The sequence below is a fragment of the Falco punctatus genome, assembly GCF_963210335.1.
Source record: "Falco punctatus genome assembly, chromosome: 9".
In the NCBI taxonomy this organism is placed as follows: Eukaryota; Metazoa; Chordata; class Aves; order Falconiformes; family Falconidae; genus Falco; species Falco punctatus.
The window spans coordinates 3,092,657-3,119,974 of record NC_137589.1 but is presented as its reverse complement, the minus strand read 5'-3'; the positions used below and the strand labels follow the sequence as shown (position 1 = coordinate 3,119,974).

The window sequence follows — 27,318 nt, the reverse complement described above, 5'->3', positions numbered from 1 at the left end:
ATTTGCAACGATAGCATCCTGCTAGGTGCTTTGGCCCTCGCTGGGCTGGGGGTGAGCAGCGCGCGTGCCCCCACGCTGGGTGTGGAAGCGAGGAGCTGGCGGGGCACGGGAGGGACGAGCACCGCGATTCTGAAGGGGGGTGTTTACACCCTGCACAGCATGCGGGGTGCCCATGGGGGCTGCTGCGGGCACGGAGGTCGTTCAGGGAAGAAATGCTGGTGCTCTGCAGGCAGCTGGCAGCACGTCATGTGTCTGTCCTTTTTCTTGGGGAATGCATTTAAATCCTGGATAAGGCAGCAAGAAACGTCATCCTTTTTCTCAGCAGCTGCAGGAGAGCTTTGAGTGACTGCGTCAGGCTGAGCTGCAGCCGTGCCAAGCGCTACGGGGCAGCCCTGGCCCTGGGGAAGCAGAGGTGCAGGATGCGCCTGCCCTCTCCCCCGGTCCTGAGTGCCCGCTCCTGCCGGGGGGGACGTGCCCATGGGTTCAGGCAAACACACGTCTTCCCTCTGGGTTTGCAGCCCAAACAGGGAAAGCAAATGGAATAGAATCGATATGCCTGCCAGACGGTAAGGAAAAACTGGAAGTCCTCTGAAAGAACTGTATGTTGCAGTGTGGAGGCTGAGGTCCATGGAACAGACCGTGGCTGGGCAGAAGCCACCCATGGCTACCACTGCGCTTTCAGCAGATGTGTCTCCAGATGCACCTCATTATACATTACCATTTCATTATAATCCTCAGTGGTTTGATTCTCTTCCTTGTTTCTTCACCTCCTGAGTTGTTTGCCCCTGGATTCCAGTTCAGGCTGGGATGGGTTTCTCTTGGCACTTTGTGCACAACAGCAGGGCTGACTTCCACACCCGTCCCCATCCCTGCAACACTTCTGCTGTGTTCCACCCGTGATTCTTCCCTCCTGTCCGCTGGGTGCCTACGAGGCTCTTCCAGTGTAGCAGCAGGACAAGTAACAAGGACTCAGTGTTAGTGGGGAGAAGATGATCCCAAGGCGGGGACCTCACCCTGGTACATCACAGGCAGGAGCGGGCTGCTTTCTGCTGCGCCCAGAGCTGTGCCAAGCTCTGGCAGCATTATCTAATGCAGAGTTACCCAAGTTCAGCAGGGATGCTTTCCTTCCCTGCAGGTCATTGTAGTACCAATAAAACCCCCCTGAAGTCTCTGCATGGAAGTTATTTTTCTCCAGTGCTCCTTGTTTCTGGCTGACAGCAAGCATCAGCCGGTGGTACAAGCTAATTGGAAGTGACCAATGACCGCAAAGCCCCGTGTGGGAGCAAGAGCATGGCTTACTTTTTTTTTTTTTAAATACTGATGTTCACATTTAAGATGCTCTTTTTTCTCTTCTCCTTCTCCATCCTTTCCCTCCTTGATTTCTGTTATTTAACGAGCGGAAGAATTTAAAAGGGTACAACTGAAAAGTGCGTTTCATAAAAATGAGGATGCGCCCTTTTGGTGCAGTTTCACCCACCCCTGTTATCCTATGGGCAGGAGCATGGGTATGTTTGGGTTTCCACGGGGTGAGCTGTCTGTGCCTGGCTCTGCTTTTGCTGGCTGCAGTGCCGTGCCGTGCCATACATCATCCCCACGAGCCCCTCTTGCCCCAAAGGAAGGGCTGAGTTCACAGCACGGCCCCATGCTGGAGCCTTCATCAGATTTGGGAATGGTACCTCCCAGCTTGGGCATGGCCCAGAAGCCGTGGGGACTCTCCCAGTGAAGATGTGGGTCTGTAGGAAATTTTTTTCTGGCAAAAACCTGCCATAGTTGGCGGGGAAGAGGTTCAGGAGGAACCTCAAACAGGATGAAAGGGGGTTTTGTTATTCAGGCAAGGTTTTATGCAAGCATATACGTTATCAAATGATACTTGCATTACACTGTGCTGATAATAATAAATCAGGATGCCTGTTGCATTTTATTTTCACGATAAGAAAAATGAAAGGGAAGAAAGCCAAGCGCTTACCTATTTTGCCAGATAATTTACCCGTAGTCAAGCTATAAAATGTATGTCGCTTGCATTTCTCTTCTCTCTTAAAACAAAATGATGGAGCAGAGGAAGGCACCTTCAGGCAAGAGCAGAGCTAGGGGAAAAAGTAGAGCACGTGCTGCTGTTGCGTTTGCTGAGAAATGATGTGAGCATTTGGCAGCTCCTCACACGGTGCTGTGGTGCCTGTCTGTGCATTGCGTAGGGCAGTTGGGAAGGATGGGCAAAGGGCAACTGGGAAGGAAAGGCTGTTAATTAAGAGTGGGTAGCAAAAAGTAGCTGGCAAACGTATGTCTGTTTCCTAACCTCTGGATATACTTTTCAGATGGGGAAGTTGAATCTGTAAGGTGCTTTAAGTTAAAATTTCATTTGTTTTGCAGGATTTCTGCCAGAGTGCTGTTCCTCTCATTTATAATGAGCTGGAAAAGGTGTGAGTGCACCATCCAAAGCCTTTAATCACCGGCGCTCATCATGATCTTTCAAGCATTTGGCTGTATCATGATGATGGGTCAGAAATTATCTATAAAATAATTAATGCATCATCTGCTGCACATAAAGAGGAGTTTGGGTAATTCAGTGGACTATATGTGCTATTAAATATTTCAAATACATTCTGTACATTTTTGCCCACTTTCTCTTCTGCTGGGTAATCCTGTGTCTCTACCCCTGCCGCAGCCTCCTGTCCCTCCTTGGGCTCAGCTGCTGGTCGCCTGGGGAGCCAGGCTCTGGGGCAGGGTTTCTGAGACGGGACAGCATTCAAGAAGAAAAAAGGTTTGCATGGAAAAGTATAAAACCCTAAAGGAAAAAAATCCAATAATAATAAAAAGAAAGATCAGGGAAGGGAATTGAGCTTCAGTGGGGCATTGGTTGGCGCGTCAGTCGCTCAGGACACTGATGCCACCCAGGTGTTGGTGCTGAGGAGTGAGGGCTACTCAGCAGCATCGAGGATCTGGTTGCTCTATCGGGGATAATGGCTGTACCATTGCTTAGCTAAGGGGCTTTTCAAATGCGAGCTGTATTCCCTGTGTGTCAGCCAATAAATAATCACTCTATCATTTAAATTGTGAGCTGCTTGCAGAATCTTCTTGCACACAGAGAAGCTGAACAAACTGTAACTGGTATGAGGCACATTCCTAGAGAAAACAGTGTTCATTGCCTTTTGTTCCTCCCTAGAAATTGGTATCCAGCTATTTTCCCCTGAATTTGTTTCAGAGAGAAAAATTGTCTCCTTTGAAGCGCCTCTTTTGAAAAGGAACGGGTCAGCTCATTGCCAGTCAGTTGGTGCAGGCTTCATGGGATCGCCTGCCTGAAGTTCCCACCATCATAGGGTGGTCGGTGTTTAAAATCGCAATACTTAAAATAAGGACTGCGGTAGGAATGTGCTAACAAGGTGTTTCTTTTTACTTAGCATTAGAAATACTGAAATTACAGCTCCAAGATAGGTAATTGTGTTTTGAATATCAAGTATTACAACTAAATGCAGGGGGAGGGTCAAGGATTATGGACGTTTTCATTAGGAAACACCACTAAGGAGGTCTGGGTTTTATTTGTATTATAGAAACTACCACCTGAGTGTTCTAGATAATATTCCCCCAAAAAAACTAGTGGTTTTATTCCTTCTTTCTGCTCAGTTTCAAGTCTAAAAGGTGCTTGGGTAAATGGGAGCTAAACTTTTAAAGTTATTGTGAAATTGGTATTGGCAACTGAGTCTTGCGTTATTTGCCTGTGAATTGATACACAAGATTACAGCTAGCTGTGGGTTTGGGTGGGTTTTTTTCACTTTCTCTAAGTTAGCCCATTGAGACAAAAACCTCCAACTGTGGTATTTAGATTTTGATGACATAGGTATGCGTATCTTCTACATTGCAAATAAAAGCTGTGGATTTAACTAGTGCCATTTCAGTTCTCTGAGGAACACGTTAGCTATCTTGCTGCTTAAACTTTCTACATCTTCCATCATGCCATTCTCTTACACAACTTTGGTCCTCAAACCTCACTAAAATGAGGTGGATGCAGCAAAGTACTGTGTGGGTGATGTGCATGTTAAGATCTTGGCCTCCTGAAGTTGATGGAGTTTTTCATTACTTTGTTATTCCTAAAGCTCTATTTTAGCCTAGATTTGGTTGGTTTGTGGGTTTTTTTTTTATTATTATTTAATGCCTGTAAGGTTTTTTTTTAAAACCTTTAGTGTCCATTTCATAAATGAGAAGGATTTAGAGAAAGAGAAGTCTGTGCATTTTGCAGTCTGAACACTGGGATGCGTAGGGCTGTAGGACGTTCAGCCCTTTGAAAATCAGATCCTTTCCCTAGTTCATCCCATGCACCCCCAAAACTTCCCAGGATTGGTCATCGCTCCCTTTTTTTCCTTCTGAAGGTGAACACACAGGGAGGGAGAACATACGCCCGACCTGAGGAGCTGAATTAGCGGGGACGTAAGCAAAGGTGACACTTCCATTCTCTGTAGCTTCACATCCCACTGCTTGCTTTTGTTATGGTCTCCAGTTTCTATGGCTTTCTGTGAGTTTTCCTGTCTCTTTTCCACTGAATCAAGGCTTTTAGCCCTTAAATTCTCAACGTGGAGCTCTGCTTCTGCCTCTCTGCAGCACAGAGAAGCTGGCAATGCAGTAACATAAGTATAAGGAAAATTTAAAAGCATTTTCACTTAAACAGATTTGATTTTATCATTCTAGATGACCTCCACTTCCCAACATGCTGCTCTTATCAAGCCCATTGTAGCTGTTAAGAGAAATGGGATTCAACCATTCTGACAAATGTAAGGGGAAGACGCTGGATTTTGAGTATTTTAGGGTTTGCTCTAAGCATTAGACCCTTTTTCCTTTGTTTTTTTTATTTACTGGGAAATATTTGTCTGATAACCAGCCTGATAAAAGTCCAACGCCAACTTAGCGTTAAAATTCAGAACCCGAAGCACATCAATCTTACAGTTTCTCTTTTAACTTTAGACTTGTCAGGCTCTATTATTCTCAATACAGTTTGACAGTTCTAGGTTAAAAAGACATCAATTACCTTTTGAAATTACCCTCTCCGCTACAGGATTAGCTCTATTTCTGCTGACTTTGCAAGTTTGTTGTGTATCATAGATATTTTGGAGGGGTGGGGTGGGGGGTGGGGGTGGGGGTGGTGGGGTGATGCCTTCAAATGCTCCCTATAGCCATTTCACTGTGCTTGACTGGCTGCCTTGGTGATGGCTGGGGCACTTGGTGGCAACTCTGTCTTAGTCCTCCTTGACCGCATTCTAGTTATTAATAAAACCTGATTGTGGGGGTTTGCTGGTGCTATTTCACTCCTCTTGCAGTGTGTCCAGCTTGTAAATACGGTGTTTTGATGCTGCACTTACTCTATTAAACATGGAGAAATTGAATCAATCCCAAAGACTGTCACTGCTATATAACTGTAGGAAAAAAACCACTTTCCAGTTGCAGAGATGACTTTCACAATTTTCTCTTCCCCGTTGGAATGTGACCAAGAGCCTTGCAAGTATTTTTTTCCCCTTTTTTTTTCTTTTTTTTTCCCCCCCTTCCCCCGCCCCCCACCCCCCCACCTCCCCACCTCCACCCCCCCCCGGAGAGGAGTAGAATGGGCTTCTCCAGGGGATGGTTCAGCATTAGATGTTTAAAATTGCCTTCTGGAGGAACCTCTTTCTAGTGCATCTCCTGTGCCTAAAATGGCTTTATTAATCAATACCCCTACACTTCTGTGGGTGTCTAGGTGGATAACAGAGACAAAACTTCAGATTTTGTTTATAACAAGTAAATTAGTTGAAGACGTCTGGGTTTGAGCAAAAGCCCAAAGGTCTCATGTTTCCCCATTTTACTTATTCCATGACTGGTTTTGACCTACATCCATGTTCTGCTGTTACAATCTCCCCTCTGCTTCTTAAATCTATACAGGATTTTGTGCATATTTTCGGTGACAGTGGAGGAATTGATACTAGAAATGTTGCAATTTAATTTATAACTAGAAAATAGAGGATGTGACTGCAAAGCAAACATTGTGACCCAACAACAGAACTGTCCTAGATTCTCATATCTTGTTTTGAAATTTTATGACAGCTTTATTGCCCAGGGGTACAACATAATCACTTCGCAGTTCACTGATACGCTTTCTTTTAACATCTGTACTAAATGTGTTTTTATCCCTACTGCATGTAAGAGCACTTTTTAATTCTTCAGCTGCAAGGGAGAAAAAAAAAAAAGGAAAGTCTCAAAGTGTATAATGGGTAGAATTGCATTCTTTTTAATTTTCAGTGTACATATGCTTTGAATATTAACAGTCTTTCCACCCCTCGCCACCAAAATTCTTTATTGTCGATACTGGTTTTCTGCCTTTCATAAGCATTAGCCCTGGATAGCATCACCATAGCTTACTCTGTTGTAATATTTGCCAAGAAAACTTCTGAATATCTGAGCCACAAGGTCATCATTTGCAAAATTTACTGGTGGCACTAGAAGAGGTATGAGGGGCTGCAGGATCTTCCTGGCATTAAATCAGGTCCTGCATGGAGATTTTGCGTGCTGCAGTATCGGACTGATGAGGGCTGACAGTGTAGATATATCTACATATCTATATGTAGATACAGACTGTATCTACATATTCCTATTTAAATGTGTGGGCAAATAAAATCAATGGCTGTTGCTCTGGTTTGCCACTGAAGTTGTACGTGCGAGGTCTGAAAACCAGCGTTTCGGCCAGAGGTCCCTGAAGGGCAAACAGCCAAAAAGGTAGTCTTTAACCTGAAAGGTGCTTTCAGTGGCACATTTTTGGATTGTATTAAACAGCTTAGTAAAATCACTCTGTTCCTAAGTAAAGAGGTGATGTTCTTACTTTGACTCTTCTCTCCCTGAGAACCGCACTTGGATCTTCCAGCAGCACTTTCTGTGCTCGCTTCCTCTGAAATCAGATTGCCTTTCACCTTGATTTCGGTGAAACTTTGACCGCGGTGGAGTTTCTCTAAACCCTCGCTGCTGTGCGCAGAGCTGATGAAGAGTGAAACAGACTTTGCTGACAATTAGGAACACCGTTCCAGAGGAAACGGAGAGCCCCACCGCATTCGCTGCTGAGATCATTTCTGACATCTCTCAGAAACATGGATGGTACGAAGCGACACAGTAAGATAATGTCCCGGGAAGACCTTTTTCTCCTTGTCCCAGCCAGACCTCCACAGAGCCTCTCTGACTCTTCCTCCTCTCTTTTTCTGGATGATAGATTCGACATTTGCCAATATACTGGTGTGTGTCTCCACAGTGCCCCAAGCTCTCCGCGCCGTGACAGCCTTGGACAGAGGTTATAAATGAGCTGTGTGCCCTGAATCGTTTCACCTGGCTATTACCGCATGCTTCCAAAGTCTGTCATCGAAGGGAGGCCTTTATGTCTCAACATTTCTATTTTCTATTGCCTTGAATAAAATGGGACCTTCACATGCCCATGACCAGCATAGCATTTTCTCATCTTTTCTTGATGCTCAGATTAAATTAATTAAAAATAAATAAAAAAAAAACTGTCAGTGACTTGCAGTAAGGTTTTGGGAAGAAAAATTATTCTTAAATTAATAAGCAGAAGATAAGTCATGAAATGTTGTATTTGCATCAATAGATTATTATTTTATTTTTTTTTAAATAAAAATGACATTTTTGTTTTCATTTACCAGAACTCCAATTTGGGAAGCATCACCAATGCAGGCAGAGCTGCTGCAACCCCTCTGGAAGCCCCTTTGCCACAGGTGAATGTTGGTGAGCCTCATACGCTGAAGCAGGTCATATAAAAAAAGTAGGCTTCCTGTTGTACAACCAGAAAAGTAATTAATATCAAGAAATGGGAGGAGGAGACTGTTGATCATCTCAACCTCTTCTACTTCATTATTATCTGTTGTTTCCTGTCTGTGGTTTTAATGGATTGCCTCATAGCTATTAGATTGCTCATAACTGATCTGAATTTCTGACTTTCAAGTCATGGGAGAGGGTGTGTAGCTGTTATTTTTCATATTATTTCCTTTCTGCTTTTTCTTTTTGGTATTTTCTTTTTAGGGTATGCACCGATACATGCTTTCAAGAAAGTGTAGATCTATTTCAATTTTAACCTACATATACTATGCCTTGGTTAGTTAAGAGTCTTAAGGTAGTTTTGAATCTTCAAGTTGGCTCTTAAATTGCACACCAAAAACGGAATATGCTTCTCTATGGCCTTCTGCTGCAAGGCTGGGCATCAAACCTGACAATCATCTTTGTTCCTGGAACATAAGGAGCAAATTTAAAGGAAGATCTAAAGCACTTCAAAAAATCCATAAGCAATCAAAACACCTTTCTCTAGCTACATGAAAATAATCCTTTTTTCAAGGGTACTTATTTATTTATTAGGAAGGATTCAGAGGAGTGAGTTATTTATCATATGTAAATAGTCGGTGCTGAAAATGAGACCATGCCAGCTTAGCTGGATCAATGTTTTAGAAACCTTCATCCTGTATAGCAAAATTTTAAAATATTTCCCCAAGAAATATTTATACCTGTGCCTACATGCTGCTATTGCATGTGCATGCTTTGATATTAATGGCAACACCAGGCAGTTACCATATCCTAAACAGTCCCATCCTGAGGTATGGACTGCATCCCATCATTTTTGAAGCTTTCCCCCTTAGAGACATTTTGCCCAGATAGTAGCCTTAAGATTTATTTTAGTTCTGTTTTCTTCATTTTGCACCCCATTTGATCAGTTTTATACTCCATCTGCACTGCACTTCACATTTGTCTGTGTCACATGGACTGCTTCTCCACTTGCTCAAGAGATTCGGAACCTGTTGAGTAGCACTTGACTCAGCTTGCAGAGACAACATTTTACTTAGACCTTTATATAAACAAATATTGTCTGTTTAAAGCAATGAAGCAGCTCTGACCAATTGTCATGTTTCAGGCTGCATCCCCAAAGTGTGTTTCTTACTCAACACCCAGTCAGGAGGAACAAGTGTGTCTTTCTGGGAATCAGACCAAATGGTTATATATGCATTGTTGCTACCAGCGTTTTAAACCTGAAGAAATTTGATGTTTTTCTTGCCATTTTTGCTGTCCCAGGCCATTAGCGCATGTGAACTATTTCCACTTTGCTTTTGGTATCCTTGGTATTGCTGTTAACATCGCAGCCCTGCAAGCTGATGCTCCTGACATCGTTTGCCACCCAGTTTTGAATGCAGTCAGAAGACACACCTGTGCGATCACCGATTGCAAACTGGATAAATACCGCCTACGTGTTTTAACTCTACATGACCGAAATCAGAAGAGGTTTTCACATTAACCTCAGTGAGAGAAATCCCTGGCTCAGGGTGCTCTTGCACAGACATACACCAATGCATGAACTGCTCGTGCCCAGCTCAGAGCCGCCTGCCCCAGCACTGCGGAAATACCTCTTTGCATGTTATGTCTGAAAAAAGCAGTGGCTGTAAAGGCTCTGGTAGAGGCAGGCAAAGGGCCTTTTAACCGTTACACTCCATAACCGTCAATGATGTCACCTAATCCTTCCTCTTTTCCATCAGCTTGAAACTGATGGTACATATTAAAGCAGCTTCGGGGGTCCCAGAGTGCCCAGGGTCTGAGCACGCCAGCACCACCCGGGTGCAAGGAGATGTAGGCACGGGCCGAGGGGGAGCAGGATGGTCCACGGCAGGAGGCACGCGGTCTACTCGGTCTCCGCACATTTAGCAAGCACTGTCTGCATCTGCACTCCTGGGGAAGACCCTCACCAGCGCTGGTGGGACTGAGCAGAGCTCACTCCGAGGCCGTCTGTCCCTCCAATAATCCATGAAGAACGCTGGTGTCTGCTCCAGAGCAACAGATCTGTGACATTTCAAGAGCAGCTGGTACAAAAGTGGGTGATGGCCCAGGCAGAGCAACAGATTGCAGAAGGAAAGCAGGAGTATGAAAAATAAAGAAGGAATTGGAGTTTTCCACTCCATACCCATTTCTAGTCGGTTTGTACCTGCATGCTACCCTAGTAAAAACAGGGAGCTATGGGAAAGCATTTCCCAGCCAGGCAAAAAATTACTGGACGTTGTAAAGCACAGACCCTTCCGCACAAAAGGGTGAGCTGTCCTGGAGGAGGGCTGCTAGCATTCCGAGAGGGAAGGAGAGGTGGTGAGTCCATCACGCAAGTGTCAGGTGAGGAAGCTTTGCTGGGTGCTGAAAGCCATTTATAAAAACCACCACACAGTTTTGACTGACCACGCTTCTTCCTTGTTGTGTGACATCTGGATGAGGGAGATTTATCTCTTCAGTGAGATTTAGTTCCTTTTCTGTCTTCATTCGCGATATCCCATGACATTTCACTCATTGGTACTGAGAAATATCTCCCAGGAAGGGAGATCCTGTCATGCAGACATGAGCTACGCAGGGTTTGTTGTGACCTTTGGTGAAAGCTGGCAGGAAAAGGACCATTATCCACAGTTGTCTGACGTTGAAAACATTCCTCTTCAAACTGCAAAATAATTACTATTATGATCAATGTTCATGCAGTGCTTCGTTTCTGGGGACACCTGTTTTTTGACAGGTCCTTTCTCAGGAGAGTGTGCTGACAGGAATGGCTTAAGAGATATCCCGGAAAAAAAAAAAAAAAAAGAAAAAAAAAAAGAAAAAAAAAAGGAAAAAAAAAGAAAAAAAAAAAGAAAAAAAATCAGGCACAGCTAGGGACAGTTTTTCTTATTTCTTATAAGGCAAAGTGCAGCCTGGTTCTCACGCCTGGTTGGGTTTCCTGGGCACACTGCAGTGAGATAACAAGTAACAGCAGTACTAAGGCAAGATTTCATCAGCTGGCAGTGAAACCCCGTCCCTCCTGGCTCTCAGGGTGCTGCCCTTTGCAGCGTCCCCCATGTGGCCTCAGTGGCTGCAGGCTCCAGCCCTGGCACCGCTGGCATCGTCACGCCACGACAGCACTTCCATCCAAAGCTGGTTTAGGGCATTTGCGCCTTAACTCACTCTCACGTGCGAATAATCTCTTGGTCGTTAACTGCCGCAGAAAGCAGATAGGAGCTTTTCCTAAACCCACTTATTTCACCCATCGTTTCTATCCTCGTTGTTTTCAGCATCTCAGAATGTAATACTGGAAGGGGTGAGATACTGCGCTGCAGTCTCTGCCTTGTTTCTCCACGTCTTCCTCATTTGCTGTGCGAATTGACTTGGGAGATGCTACAGACGGCAATAAAGACCTTTCGACATTTCTAGACATATTCCTGTTACTACAGCAAAGAGCTGGCAGTAGCTCTCAGCTCATGGACGGCTGTCTGGAAGTCTCATTTTCATGTCTGCGAATGGCCACAGACTTTTGTGTACCCGCAGGTTTTTGTATGGCCGACTCTGTCACAAACTTGTTGTGAAAGCAGACATTCAGCAATGTAATTAAAAGTCGTGAACACTTTATGACTGCCGTGCCAGGTAGTGTGTTGTGCCTTCATTTTTCATGGCTTCCTACGATAATTGAGATCATTATTACCACTATACTTTCAAATCGATCTTTGTGGACATTCTTTTGCACCTTTATTGTTATTATTATTATTATTGTTGTTGTTGTTGTTGTTGTTGTGAATTCTTTTTTGTTGGAATTAGTGTATTCAGCACAGTCTCAAGCTCAGGCTATTGATAATGGTAAGCTGCACAAAGAAATGAAAACCAAGGCAATGCAAATATTTAAAAAGCATGTCACTACCACATGCTTTACCTGAGTTTGGGACAAAGCATCCTTTACATCTCATCTGATGTTTTTCTATGTCAGTGCTTTTTTCTAATTTACTTTCTCATTGTAATGATTTCTCTTAAATTATTTGTTAAGCAATGAAAGTCCAGATTAACGCTACCACTACTGAAATCTTAGAATTTTCCATCATCACTGAGCCTGCAGCCAACTGAACGGCGCTTCAAAAGTCATGAGCTCCCAGCCGTACTCTCCCAGAAGCTGGCTACTCTTCAGTGCAGAAGAAAAGGGGAGGAGGACTGAAAAACTGTGCTTTCCAAGGTAATCACATCAATACATACTTTTCTAGCTAAAATCTGAGGCAAAAAGCATGTCAATCCCCATTTCTGTGTGCAGAGGCAATGCATTAGAGATGGATAGGAATGGTCTGTACCTGCTTGCTGCAGACAAGTATAGTCCTTCACGGGACCTGTTCTGGGAATAAGTTTAAATCAGTACCCTGAGGACATCTTACTATAAAAATTGCTGAGCTGAAGTCTTTGCAGGAGTGTTTTTCCAGTTCTCTGCCACTGCAGGATGGGGCTGTATAACATGCGGCTGTACTGGCTCAAAGAAATTTCAAGTAAACATATGCAAATGTTACAAACAAAATCAAAACATTGCAATAATACTAATTATGAAAATCAATAGAGATATGTACTCTTGCAAAATAAATTATAGATTGCAAGATAAATCACATACTCTTAGAAGCAAGTACAAAAGACTTTCTAATATAGAAACCCTGTTTGAAATTATAATCTCAAATAATTTAGTCACTTAATTTACAATCGCATAGTGGTGTTAGGCATTTCAAAAAAATTCCTGAAGCTCTCAGCTATTTCACAAAATAATCTGCTTTATAATGTGTCTGTAACATGCACAGTCCAAATGTTTGTTGAGATATAGTCTCTCTGGCTATCAAAGGTAAAGCCTTTTTGGAGCTAAACACAGGACTGTGAAGTGCACAATAAATATCAACTCCTATTTTCCACTTAACACAGAATAAAATAATTGCATAAAGTTCTAATATCTTAAATGCTCATGGATTTTTCCATGGGCAAAGACACACACTGGAACACATGGACTTTTCCATCAGCATCCCCCAGGGCTGTAGCATCACCATTTTTTTTTCCCCAAGGACATTTCAGCCCAGGCATTTTTCTTCTCTACGTGTAGTAACACAGGAGAGAAGAGCGGCTGGTATGATGTAAAGGAAACCTGTGACTGTTGCGGGGTTTTAATCAGCATCCAGAATTCTCTCCAGAAACTTCTAATGTCTTTGACCAGCCACCTGGAAATCGGCACAGATTGCTTCTTCTTTATTGCTTGATATTTTGTTGCATCGCTCTCCCTAACAAATGTATAGCAAAGTTTATTTGCAGAAAGGCTGAGAAGAAAACATAGTTATTAAAAAAAAAAAAAAATACAAACAACAACCTATGGCTTGTCCAACAGCATGTGAAAATCTTTTTTATCTGGTTACTTGACATTCTGTTCATGTACTTGCTTAGCTTTGTCACAAAATATTTCATAGAAACTTAGGGATTTCTGACCCAGTTAATGGATTTATTTATCTGTTTATATATATATTTATTTATTTATTTTTACTTTTTGACGTGGGATCTGGTATTCCTGGGGAAACAGTCATTTTTCTCCTCTGCATTGGAAAACTGTTCTCACGGAGCTTTCTGGTGAGATCTTGTGTGCTGGTGGCATGGAGCTCTGGCAGGGGCTTTCAGCTCTTGCCTTCAGGAGAACAGAAGGTAAGAGTGGATTGCTGGGCCCAGCTATGACTGTATCCCTGATGGGATGAGTTTTGCAGTATGACCAGAAGTGGTGCACGTCCCCCTTGCAGGTGCTTTGGCAGTGGCCAGTGGTGCTAGGTGGTTTGTTTGGAGTGCCTAAACAAATGAAGAAAAAATAACCACAGGATATGAGAGTTGGCTAGGCTAGGCATCGCTGGCATTCCTGCGTCACGATAATATCTTGAAGCTGTATTTGTTTTTAAAATGAGCCTTTAGAGCAGGTTGGATATCTCTGGGAACAGTTGCCAGATATTGATTTCGTCCGTCCAGGAGGCTAATACAGCTCTCCAGCCCTTGTTGATAGTGGGCTCTTTGAAGCCCAGCCTGAAACAGGTTTTTTCACCCACAGGGAAGAAGTCCACGTCCCAGGACACCATCTCCCCAAGTGCTAATTTGACAGCCTTGTTGGCAGCCCTTGCTGTGAGGCCAAGGAATTATCAGAGCATGGATGCTGGAATTGCCATCCCAGCCCCTGGAAGTCATCCCTTCGGTTCACTGTTGAGCACACTGGCAGCAAGGTCCAGCCTCGGCTGACTGGTCTGTCAGACTGGTGCTATGCTTACTAAACTTACTTAAAATTAATGCTAAAACAAGAGGAAAATATGCAAAATATAATTTTCTATGTATTTTTTTTTTTTTAATTTTATTTTTTACCATACAGAGAGGCAGGCTGGTAATGGGTCACATAAAATTCTGTGTTCTCTGCAGTATCATCGGATGTACACTAAAATAGTATGGCATCTTTACCTCTGATGTGATTAATTATTTCTAACATTTTCTCCTGAAACATCGCTTAGTCAAATCAAGCCAGAGCTGAAATACTAAAAAAAGAAAGTAGAAGCAGTTACACTTAAAATATATGTTAGGAACCAACTGCATACAATTTCCTGGAGGTTTAATTTTGTTTGTGCAGTTTTGAAGGACCTGACTGTGTTTTTAGCAGCATGTTCTTTTAGCTGGACAAAACAAACTGCACAGGCCTGATGATGAAGTAGCAAAAATCACAGGTCTTCCTTACCAGACTGCTGCATTTGTCTAAGACTCCAGATGATTTTCTGATGTACAAAAATCTATGCACGTATATTTTAGCAATAAATACCCCACCCCCGTTAGGAATGGAAGACTCAATTATATTTTGTTGTTATATTTAACAAGAAAGAAACAATACAAATTAGTAAGAATGCATATAAACACAATTTAATAAATACAAGAAAGATATTGACATGCTCCAGTATGTGGAGTTTATAGCCTTGTGCAATGTAATTATGTTTATATGAGTATGAGCATAATAAACGGTAGCAAGTCACACAGCAATGACTGATAACAGAGTATGTAATTCTAATGATATACAGTACCACAGCTGAAATACTGAAAATAATGCCACAAATTGTGTAACAGAGACAAGAGCGGAAAGGTGTTTTGTTTTATGGGTATTTTTTAAGTGAAGGACTGGAACACTACCCAAAGAATGGAAAAAAAATAATCCCCCAAAATGCTCCCAGACCGGAACTATTGCAATCTGCTATTTAAACACATTTTTTTCTTCCATTTTTCCATGCATGTGCACTGCATGATCCCAACGATTCCTTGACAATCCCTATTCGCTTCTCTTTGACCCTTGCAGAAGAGCGAAGCTGTGAGCGGAGCGCTCCCAATGCTGCCACACAGCTCCGAGCCCTGCACCTCGCTTTATTCTGCAGCTTTTTGAGCTGCCCACGGGGTACAAGACATTCAGAGTTAAGAGCAGAACAAATTCTTTGCTGACCTTAGCCAGCTGAGCAGCCAGAGATGGAAGACAGGCCCTGACAAAGGCCTGGTAACTCGGGTTTTAAATCCTGAAGGAATTTCAGCCTCTCATTTTTGGCTGCAAGACTTGGCTCGTTCAGAGCAGAGGAGTCTATGCAGTTGATGCCCTGGGAACCGCAAGCAGAGGATGAAGTTTTAGCATCTCTTGCAAAGCTTGAAATTTCTCTCTTATTTCCTATATTGCTTCCCAGCCCGTGACCTAAATTATGAGTAGAAGATATTAAGCCTGGATTTTAACTTAAGAGCTGACTACACCCACAGGAGAAATTAAAGCACAGTGTTGTTTTTTGATTTAAGGTAAGCAAGCAGTGAAATGATGCTGGATTCTTTGTTTAAAGTGCTGTGGAAATAGAACATTTTGAGCAATATTCTGTTACTCTTTCTTGCTCTTTCTCCTCTAAAACCAGTGTCATACCCCCACCATATTCAGACACAGCACAATCCTGTTTTGGCTTGTTGGTTTGTTATCTCGTAATAAAATGTCATCTAACCTTAATTTCTTACTCCTTCCTGCTCGCTGTTAAACCTGTTTTCCCCCAAATCAGCATTTGCCAGCTCTTACTGGAATTTCTTCACCATGAAGTCTGTGGGGGTTTGTGAGCATAATCATGAGTGCAGTACCAGAGAAAACCTTGGGAGAGGAATGTGGCAGAGCTCTAACCTCTTGGCTAAGCATGAGTCCCGCACTGCTCATTGCGATGAGGAAGCAGAGGATGTACCCCCCCACCCATCTGTGGCTGGTTTTGAGGGCTCTTTCTGTAAGTATTGAATGTATTCTTTCATAAAATAGGAAAAAAAACATAATCAAATTTTTAAATATTGAATCTAAATAAATAATCTCAGTCCTTGAATAATGCCATTTCCTTTGATTATAGAACCTTTGTCTCTCCCCAGCCAGTTCTTTCACCTGCTAATAATATACCAGCGGATTTAAACCTTGTGTCCTTTGCTGAGGAATGAGATGCTCTAACTGTAACCCACCTTTACTCTTTCAGGGGAGATTTGGTTGATGTTGGACAACGAGGCATTTTATATTGGCTTTAGCTCCGTTAAATTTCAGGTAATGCCGTAAAAGAGTTAATTGATTTCTGCAGGTTACAGTCTAAGTTTATTTCGTGTCAGGATTTTCTTCTGACACTGCTCGTAGACAAGGTGATAATCTTGTATTTGAAGGCAAACATATAGAATACATTTTAGCGATCCCATGGAGCAGTTTCCCAGGCAACTGTAACATCTTCATCCACAGCAGGGTGCAGGGTTTGCCTGGCCAGCTTCTCTTCATGCTACAGAGCTTGCAGTCAGCAAACGTGCCTCGCCATCCTCTCCGGAGGTTAGAAAAGCAAATATGATTTCGATGAGTTTTGGACATTTCCTCTTGAAGTTAAGGTCCTTCATGGGTCTGGTATTGTCCAGAATAAAAAGTATTTGATGGCTCAGGTTGGAAAGACATGTAGCCCAGCCACAGCCGGCCAGCCAGGACTGAGTGGGTGATAGCTTCTGTGAACGTGGGAGACATGCTGCTCAGGGTCCAGCGGTGGGCGGGTGAACCAGGAGGAACATTAGCCATACCAGAGAAAAAAACCCCACATGGCTAAAAATAGGAAGGGAAGAATCAAAAGATCACTTAATACGGGGGGGAAACCCGTGGTCAATGCATTTTAGTTTTGTACCGCAGTCATTCTAGCAGAACATGGGACTGGCCTCAGAAGCGTAGCAGAGAACACAGAGTCTGCATGGACACAGTCTGCTCTTCTTCAAAACCCAGCCCCAGCCCCTCTTCATGCTATGCCACCCCAAATGTGTCAGCGGGGCCTTGGGAAAGGTTGTAGGTTAGAAAACAGCCCTGGGAAATTCGACATCATCAGGCTCTGTCTTTCCCATCTCTGACATCTGGAACGGAAATAGCCGGTTTACAGCCTGTGAACTACAGGGATTGTAAAAGAATTGGATGTGACTTAAGAACATAGTGCATAATTTGGGGCTGAAAACTCACACGTTGACTCTGAGATGCACATCAAGAAACCACAGCAGAGCTGAACTGTGAATCATTCCAGGGAACTGGGAAATCTTTGGGTTGCGCCTCTTGGTCACGTCTTTGGTGTGCAGTTATCGGTATCCAAGCTAGCTTGATGTGCCCGTGGTATAGACATGCCCTAAGGCCACAAGCTTCAACACTTGAAAAGAGCACATGTTAGGAGACTCTGCCATCATATTAGAAGCCTGCAATGAGTTGAATCAGGGTATTTTTAGCTCTTGTCCTCTTGGTTTAGATGATACTGATATTATGAGATTTGGCAAGGCAGAGAACTGTAAGGTTATCTGAGTTTCAGGGGATTTCCTATACGTAACGTGGTCCTGTTATTCCTGCTGTGGCAGAGGCTAGGAACTGTGTGAGCCTCGCTTTCTTAGCTGATCATTCATAATTTGTTGTACTAGTCTGGAGCATCTCAGATCTCTTGAAGAAATGGCGAAGGGCAGACCCGTGCCAGCCACTGGAGACCTGCGCAGAGATCCCTGAGCTAGTGGAGATGGTGCTCAGCGCAGCACCAGGAGAAGCATCACCTTGTCTCCAGGGCACAGTCCCTACGCCCATAAACCCCGCTGGGATGGCTTGGGTTCCACCACACTTGCATGGTTATTCGGCATTGAGGACCAGGGGAGTGGTGCGTGTGGTGCTTCCACGAGTGTTGATTCAGGTGTGCTCCTTGCTGCTGCACAGTCAAGTCCTTCAGCTCCCAGTGCTTCTTGCTTTTAAAAACAGGCCCTCAGCCCCTTTGAAAGTTATACCCTGTCTGCCTTCACTCCTCACAGCTGGGGTTCGCTCAGTCTTTATTGAAAATTGCAATATTGAAGTCCATCGTGTAATTTTTTCAGTGTAGTTGTGTGATGGGAATTGGGTTTAAAAGCGTGAACCTTTACTGCTCAAATGAAAGAACTAGCTGTCAGCAGGCAGGCTCTTTGGAAGGAAAAAAGAGTCACAGCGTTTTTTGTGGACTACATGTTTGCTTCTGGCAGTCAGTATAGTGTCAAGCTGAATGGAGAGCTGGTCTTTTTCATGTACTGTGCCTTCAACACTTTTCCTGTGAGACTGGAGCAATGAAACTTTGTAGTAAGTCGCTAGAGAATATCTAGTGTCCTGTCCGTGGAGAACAATCCTGATCCTCAGCATCTGTGTCCTTTCCTCTTCCCCCAAGAGTGCGGTTATATCAGCTCTTCTAATATTGGATTTTGTGTTTATTCATGCTGATCTGTACTCTTGATTAAGAAGTAGCAGTTGATTACCTCCAAAGTTAGCAGCTGTGGGGAGGGGTACAGATCAGAAAAAGCCCCGAAGACCCTGCTGCTAAAAGGGGAATTCAGAAGGCGGAGACAGGGAGAGAGATGAGGTTTGCAGATTAGGTATTGATGCGTGTAATAGAAGAGTAAGGGAGGCAGATATAACTTCTTGAGGAGTTATATCACATGCTAAAACATAATTGGGTATGAAGAAATGCTTGCATTTTGGCATGTGGTATTTTGGTATGAAGCCTTTTGTAAGAGGGGAAATCGGGCCTCTCGGTAGCTTATGTTCAGACAAAAGGCATGTCAGCTTGGGCACCGAATTGTATGACAGCAACATTACCTCTCTCCTACCTGAGGAACTTTATAAGCAGGGATAGTTGCCAAGTAATGATCCAGGGCTGGCATTTTGCAAGGTAGTGAAGCTCCCTGCCGTCAGTCGTGGAGGACCAAAGGTACGGAGCATTCCCGGTGCCTGGGTACCACGTCTGTGTCTCGACTGCCTGTAGAACACGGCAGATTTGCAGTCTGATTTTATATTCCTACCAGAAAATTTATAAGCACGAGCATATTCACAACGTGAGGCTTGCTCTGCGGTTTTTGTTTTCTGTTTGGTAGGTCATTTTGGAGAAGACCCTTCCATCAAAAGGCTTTTGTGAAAGAGGATGGCTCCTTTAAAGAGGCTGCAATATTCTTGCTTATTTTAAGTGGCACAGACAAGTAGAAAGAAAATAGCAGTGAGTTAAAAGAGCAGGAAGAACAGATGGAAAATGTTTTGCATTGTGGAGAAAAAAGGTGTGTCCTCTCACCTCCTACAAATGATGAGTGCTGTTCCAGATGTAGCCACTTATTTCCTCAAGGTACTTTAGGTCTCGTGTCACAAATTCAAACTGGCATCTTACCCTTCTCCAGAAATGCCAAGAGCTGATCTGTGGAACAGCTGAGATTTCTGTCTCACAAATGTTGCCTGTTCAGAAGGAAATGAGCCACCCCTGAGTTGCAATTTGGATATTTTCTCATAATTCTGTGCCAAACGAGGGGTAACTTTGCTTCTCTCCCAGCTGATCAGACCAGGACTGTTTGAAGAGGAAATGAGACCGGTGGCAGATGTTTTGCTTTCAGCTGACCTGTTTTCCTTCCTGAAGGTCACTCCAAATTGCATAAAAACCTGCTCAGGTGTGAGCAATTCACCCCTCTCCGTCCAGTCTGTAGATGGTGAGTGTCCTGATGAGCATTTGACAGCCTCTGTGTCCTTCACTGACCTTGCAGTTCCTATAGGTCTGCAGGTGCGTGTCCCATGTTTTGCCTCCTCCCCTGAAGTGTTTCATCGGGTTAGCTGTGCTACCAGGACTAACTTGTCACTCCCTTTTTTCCATTCCCAAATGACACAGTGCTTGTTGGTATAACATCTCAAGGACTCAGAGAGCAGGAAAAAAAATAAATGGTTTTGTACTGAGATTCTGTAAATGAAAATGTGCAAAACTGCTTGACCCAGAATATTCTGTTGGCATCTTAGCATAATAAAAAATGTTGGATGTGTTTTCCTTGTCTTTCGTAGCCTTATCCAGGGAGAACCCTGAGATACAATGCAATAACATATATAACAAATCATGCCCTTCAAAGCCACCCAACTCTTTCTCCCTATTCCCTGCTATTTATACTATTTATGTTAGCTTTCCTTGACTCCTTTAAAGTTTGATCTCTCCTTCTTAAGTCACATCAGACTTTCCTACATCCTTTTCTCCTCCTCCTCAAAAAAACTTTGCCTTTTCTTGTCTATCTAGGCTCTTTTCTCTTTCTTGCTTCTGCTTCAACAACTATTCAGACTTTCTCAGATCATCGAGATCTTTGTTGCATCCGAACAAAAATTGGGTTTCAGCTTTGACAGGTGTCTTTTTAGCTCAGCACTGACATCTTTTCTTAGGCAGCAACTTCCTGTAGGATCTATTTGAGAAATTTCTGAAAGCATAAATTATGCTGGCATGCACAAATAAGCATAGCAAAAATGTTAATTACCGCCACTTTTCAGTTGCTGAGTCTACCCTTAATGGGTTGAGCAAGTTTTGTCTGCTCTGCTTTTTTTTTTTTTTTTTTCCTCCAGATAAATTATCAAATGACTTTAACATTGGGTCGTGGTGCATAGAGAATAATGAGAGCTTGTTTTTCATGTTGTTGCACTTCATGCAGATTGTTTTTCTGAAGGCACAAATCTAACAAAAAAGCAAGAGCATCTATAGATTGGAAATATCTTCTGCCATGTCCTTTTGCCAAGAGCATTATTCTTGTCATTTCACAAAGGATATAACATGAACACGGAAGCGTCAGCATAAGTTGCATGGACATTTGTGCACTCGGCAGAGGGCCGGCAAGCTGCCACACACTGTGGTCCGTAGGCGACGATGACGTTTGGCTTTGCAGGCTCAGGTTTTACGTCACTGCAGAATTCGACGCAGTCAGCAGCTCTGCCTCATGCTAGGGAGTGGGGTAAGGAAACTCATGCTGTCTCTGCCCACATCATCTCTGTGTATGTTGACAGTAACCAGGAAAAAGAATATATATAATTATACATGATGATTTAGACTTTAAAATCCTGAGGATGCTATGACACAGCTGACAATTCGTGTCTGAGGTAGGATCAAAAACGTGACTTTAAAGTTAATTTCTGCTTCTGGCCTGGGAGGCTCAGGATGCAGCTTCATCCCCTTTGTTGTGACAGTGATGGGCATAGCTCCAACGATGCAGAAGTGCTTTGAAATCGGGTGGCAACTCAGACCCCAAGGTTCACATTATCTGTATGTCCACAAGTCTTGCGCCCTGTTCCTTTACGTACTGGAACACTGCTTGTTTGCTGCATACCTCCTAGCTGCTGACCATCTCTCCAGGCAAAGCAAGCTGACCAAAATGCCATTATGGAGTGGGAGGCAGGAGTGGCAGTGCTGCTTCTTGTTTTAATGCCTTTTTGATTTTCTTTTTCTCCTCATAGATCAAACCTGTGTGTCAGACGGTGTGTTGCTGAAGCCATAACCATTGCTAACGCAGACTTAGAGGGGAGCGATGCCTGAGTGGAATCGCATTGAAAATTAGGTTTTAAAAAGGAGCCGTGTGTCTTTTAGGCGAGGGCTGCCATGCTACCGCTCAGCGTAGGAGCCTTCCCCGTCTGCAGGTAGCTCGAGCAGTGTATCACCCGCAGGACTTGGCGGGTGACAGCATTAGCAAGCAAAATGAAATCCAATGAATGTGTGTCTCCTTCTGGAGAAGTTCTGGAGTTGTAACAGGAGCGCAGAGCTGTTTATCCACAGCAGCCAAGGCGGGCCTCGATGGACTGCGAAAATATGCACCTGACCTTTGATGAGACTATCGCATCCTCCACAGAGAGCACTTCTGTGCCAACACCTGGGCGGCAGAGGAGCGAAGTAAATAACACAGAGGACAGGCTGCAGCCCACAGGCACGAGTGCCATGTGTTCGTGGAGCGCTCGGAGTCCGTCAGCCGCTGCCCGGTCAACATCCAAGGGCAGGAGGGAAGGCAAGAGCTGCACCATTGGGCCTTACAACCCCTTACCCCATGGGCCAGGGACATGCTCTTTCTGGATCATAACCAAGTTTAAGGGGATTAAAACCAATCATGGCAGGGAAAATCCCAGAAATAAAGTGTGCACCGACAGCAAACTTTTGGCTCCTTTGTGCCGTTGTAGATGAGATCTCAGTGGTGCAAGCACAGGGTTTGGTTGTGTCCCCTTGCTGGTAGTGAGAACCCAGCTATAATGACCGAGGGAACAAACCTGCTTTCTGACTTCTGTTTTTCTGCTGTCTTTGCATCTTGCTGGGATTTCCCATTATCACTGAGTCAGAAACAGATATATAGGCTGTGAATACAATTAATTTCCATTTTGCACCTTGCTACGATCTCAAAGCAAGTCATCCTGGCTCTGTGGTTTCTTGATGTTTGTGAAAGCAAGAAAAAAATTGAGCTTGGAGCAAAATATCCAGGCGGTTTTCTCCCAGAAATCCATGCTGAGGTTTCACTGTGAGCATCCTAGGAGGGAAGAAGGTTTAACACCTTGCCTTTATCCAGACCACTAACCTGCTGTGGGTTTACTATGTTTTGGGATTACGCCAGTGGACCGTGCAGACAAGTTTTGGTGTATCCTTTCATTTTTATTGTTTTGATCCCTTAGCAAAGGTACACAATGCCCGTGTAAACACTTTACGTTTACTACTGTGATGGGGGAGGGAAGTACCATGTTCTAAAGCTTATAGCCTACTAGCCTTATTAAGCTGCAAGGCTCGATAGGCTTATCAGCAAGGTTTGTGATGTGTTGGCTGTGTTTGTCATGGGGAAACCAAATGAGAGCAGCAGCGAGGTGCAATACCCTGTTCCTTTAACAATGCAAGCAGGAGGGAAGAAGTGGTGGTTTGGCTTTGCAGGGAAGTGGAAGCTATTGCTGCTAATTTATTCTCATAAATGCAAATTTTATGGATGCTGGGAATTTTTATTATGGTTCTTAATGATTCATATGACCTATGATACCTGCCACTGAACCTTACCTGGGAGCAAAGCTTCAGACTGGGTGCTCTGCAGACAGAGTAGAAGACAGAAATGTCAATTGCCACTTGTTCTGTTAAACCTGATTCATCCAAACCTGAAGTGGGAATATCTTGAATGTATCTAAATCTCCATATACACTTTACGCATGCAAATCACAGTTGTGGTGTGTTAAATTGCATCCTGAATAGCTAGAAAAAATAAACTCAAAGAAGTGAGAGGCAAATGTGAGAGCTTGAATCTTCACTCCGTTCAGGTAATACCACGTCTGTGCATCTCAGAGGTGGGCAAAGCCCTTGAGCCCCGTTCTGGGTTGGTGATATCTCAGTAACTCATACTCGCCTAACTGCCACCTGCGTCTGCCTCGTGTGAAAGCCGTTTGTGGTGGCTCAGCTGGCTAAAGCCTCCAGAAAGGTGGAATCTGCTCGTGGATTTTGTGGGGGAAAAACCCAAATGTTACTTGGCTGTCTCCTCTTAGAGTCAGGTCCTAAGGACCGCAGTCTGTCATTGGTGGCTTTTAGAATTGGAAACAGAAACCAGACTGAAGAATTTTGCTGAGAAAGAACTTACCGTGAGCATTTATAATACGAGCATGAATGAAATACATGCCAAACCTCAGGTTAACCTTTCTTTCCTTCCTAGCGTGCAGACCAGACGCAATTGGTTTTGCAAAGTGCTTGGGAGATTTGTTGCCCATATGAGTCTCTTTCCTTCTCCCACCTGCTGCGTGAAACATCCTTAATGAGGGCATTTGATCACCTTTTTGCCCTTCCTTAGAAAGTCACATAAGAGCTGTGTTCCCCATGTTGTTCGAACTCCCTGTAACCTGCTGCTTTGCTCCAGGCTCCACAAAGCTTCATCCTGCCTGGGTTTGCTCCTTGGGGATTTCCATTGTCCTCGCTTGGGTTGTCCTTTCACCACCTGCTCGTGATGAAGGTGCCTCTCTGGGCACCTCTCGTGCAAAACCTGTGAGCGAAAAGTGGGGCCAAATCCACCCTTTTAGAGGGATGTGATAAAGGTAAGCATAGGAGGTACGGACTGGGCACAATGGGAGGTCACCAGGGACTCAAACAACTCATAATTTAAAAAACCTGAGTACTCACTAATGCACCAAATTACCCGAGTCTAAGGCTCCAACACTGAACCTAGAAATCCTGAACTGGAATCACAAGCGTAGTCTTGTCCCTCTCTTCCACAAATAATGTTGTGTGAAGGTTAATTTTGTATTAAAATGGAGTTAAACTAAATGTGGATACAGTGAAAGCTGATGCTAAACGATGCTCCAGCAGAATCCAAACCGAAGTGCTTTTCATTGCAGCAGAAATGGGCTAATCCGCTTATCGGCTGGAGTTGGAGGTCCTGTGCGAGTCGGAACGGGATGTTCAATTCCAAACGAAAGGATTTTCTCTCTGAATAAGAGGACACATTCTGAATATGCAAATAGTCAAATGTTCTCTTGACGGCTTTTATAAATGGATTGCTTACTGCAGTGTTTAAATGAGGCTAATTTCATCTTATGTTTCCATAGTTCTGTTGGTCCTGAAGAATCCTGAAGTACTTTACTAGCGACTACAAACACGTACTTTTAAAAAGTCATTTAAGAGCCATTGGATTATATCAACCACTGACATGATCAACACCACCGTATACAGCGATGATAAAAAAAATATTCCACCACAATCTGAAATGAAATTACGATTTTTTCTATAAAAAAGCATTAAAGGCTCTTACGTGCCACTGTATTTCTTCCAGCCTTACCTGAAGGCCTTACTGGTTTCTACCTCCTGGAATTAAATGCATCTACATCAGAAGCCTGAGCATTCCGGTTAAAGTTGCCATAATTTATAACAGTTCAGGTCTCCGCAAAGACTCACACAGATTCCCTTTTGGAGCCCTTATATGTTGAGTTTTTCAGAGTCAACTCCGAAGGCATTGAAGTGTTTGAGGCTGCTGAATCACTGGCGAGAATGTCTAACATTGTGACTGTCAAAAAAAGATCCCTAACGTTTTCATCCTAAGAAAAAAAATTGAATTTAATGTTTTTCAGCATTACCTTGCCTGCACAGTCTAACATTGACATCTTTGTGGGACCCTTACTGCTTTTACAGTACTCTGTATAAATAAATCACAGATTCCCCTAAAATGTTGCATAATTAAATGTGTTGCAGTAACAAATGATGCTCTTAGACATTAAACATTTGCTATATTGATGGAGATTAATGGAATTTATTAATCCTACAAAAGATTTGATTGAATAAACTTAATGTCTGCATGCAAGAGAAGAAATTAATGTCCAAAGAACTTAAGTTCTAGGAAAACCACTTAAAAATGGGGCGCGTTAAAAAGTAAACATTTTTAAAAAAGGGGGGGAGGGGAGAAAAAGAAAAAGCTCTATGTAGTTGCATATTGTTCTATGTATTGTGGCAGCTCTGAGTTTGAGGAACTTTCTATTTAAAGTGCACTGTTACTGTTTTTCCTTTGCAGCCAGGCTTTACAAGGTCTTAGAAGTGGTAAAAAATTCTTGAAATGTATTTCTGAAGTCTTTAGACCTCTGCCCATACTCGCTATAATGATACAGACTTAATGGTAAACACACCCGAGAGACACTTGAACAGACCACTTTGAATGAAATCAGTTGGTAGTTTCATAATGGCAGCTGAGTGTGCGTTCTTGCCATTTTCCCATTTAACAAGAAGAAAAGGCCAAACAAGTACCAATTAGTCATAATAAAATCAGCTTTGGTGACATTTTCACTCCTGAACTCTGGTATAAAATGGTCATCTAAGAAAGAACTGAAAGGATATGTGAGGAATTTGGTAGTATAACTGCATGTACACACATACACACTCCTGAGTAAGAAATGATCAGGTAAAAACCCTGCCGATTACTTTGTATGTGGAGAAAATACACTGTTTGTCTGTTTATGTGTATGCATGCATTTTGGCTTGTTTTTGTTTTCCATTTTAACTGATCTCAGTTTTTCTTTGAAGTCTATGCAGGTTAAACTTTGTTTTCATTCTTTGGATCTCAATGATACTCCTATGCTCGAGTTACCCAGTTGTCCCTTCCACGGTAAGTCATGCTCCCCGCTTACCAGAAGATGAGATGCTTCATTTAATTTAAATAATGAATTCTTTTTCTGTTTGCTTGTTTCTTTCTGTTGTTTTTTATAAAATGGAAGAAGCTTCTTGTTTTAAAGCTATTGGTTAAATATTATTACCTAATTTTCCTGGTGTATAGCTCAGTTTCTGCCTTAGTTACTAATAAAATATGCAAGCCTCTAAAATAAACATGTGAGAAACCTATCACATATTTAATGTAGGGTGTGGGGAGCTGAAATATTGTATGGAAAGACAAAAACATCAGTCTCCCCTCCCTTTCATCTAAATTCCTTGTCTAAATCAAATAGGTACAATAAAATATATGTATTAATTTCACTTATTGCTAGCTAGTTTATAAACCAATAAATTTATTTGTCACTGTTAGTGTGTAGGTAAAGGAGAAATTCTTGTATAAGGGAATTATGTATGTATTAGGGAAAATCATTGCATAGGATCAGTAATACAAATCTGATTGAACTGTGAAAGCAAGCAGAACAGCCTATAAAACTGAAGTAGACAGGTTACTTGAATAACGCTAATATCTTTTCAGTTGCTGGTCTCGACCAGGTTACCATGACGGATTGGTGGTCAAAGTATGCGTACAACATTTAAGACTTTACCATTGTGGAGTGAGATATTTTATTTCTAATGATGTCCAATTTCCCTGCTTCGGACAAAGTCTTCTTTAGACTCCCTGTTTCTTTATTGCTGTAAAATCAGCTCTAGGAGCCACGGTTCAGATTTCTTTTTCTCTTGTGATGTGTTTGCATCATTATCTTTTCATTAAGGTGATCTGTTGCTAGCAGAAATGGCGGCTACTTGTGCAGCTGTTTATTTTATTGATGTGAAGTTCCTGTTAGCCTTAATCTATCCATCGCACGGTTCCTCTGTATGTTTTACTTCTGTAACTGCTGAATCATCTTCCATTGCTGTTCACGGATAGTTTAGACACAGCTTGATCTGAGTAGCCACGTTTCTTAATGGATCTCTTTATGACAATGATATAATCAGTAAAATGAGTTTCTTTCAGTGAGTATCTGGCACGTTAAAATAACAGTCATTTACTCAG

At 43.0% G+C, this 27,318-nt stretch overlaps 1 protein-coding gene across 1 annotated transcript in view; it reads left to right on the top strand.

Annotated features, from left to right (window-relative positions):
* Nucleotides 1-11,427: 11,427 nt before the first annotated feature.
* Nucleotides 11,428-27,318, top strand: part of NPS (neuropeptide S) — a 38,849-nt gene continuing 22,958 nt past the window's right edge. Inside the window, exons 1-2 of the mRNA XM_080403113.1 lie at nucleotides 11,428-26,016; nucleotides 26,139-26,220. Of these exons, the coding sequence (XP_080259239.1) occupies nucleotides 26,009-26,016; nucleotides 26,139-26,220 (90 nt within the window). The 5' untranslated portion in view covers nucleotides 11,428-26,008. The remainder of the gene's footprint in view (nucleotides 26,017-26,138; nucleotides 26,221-27,318) is intronic.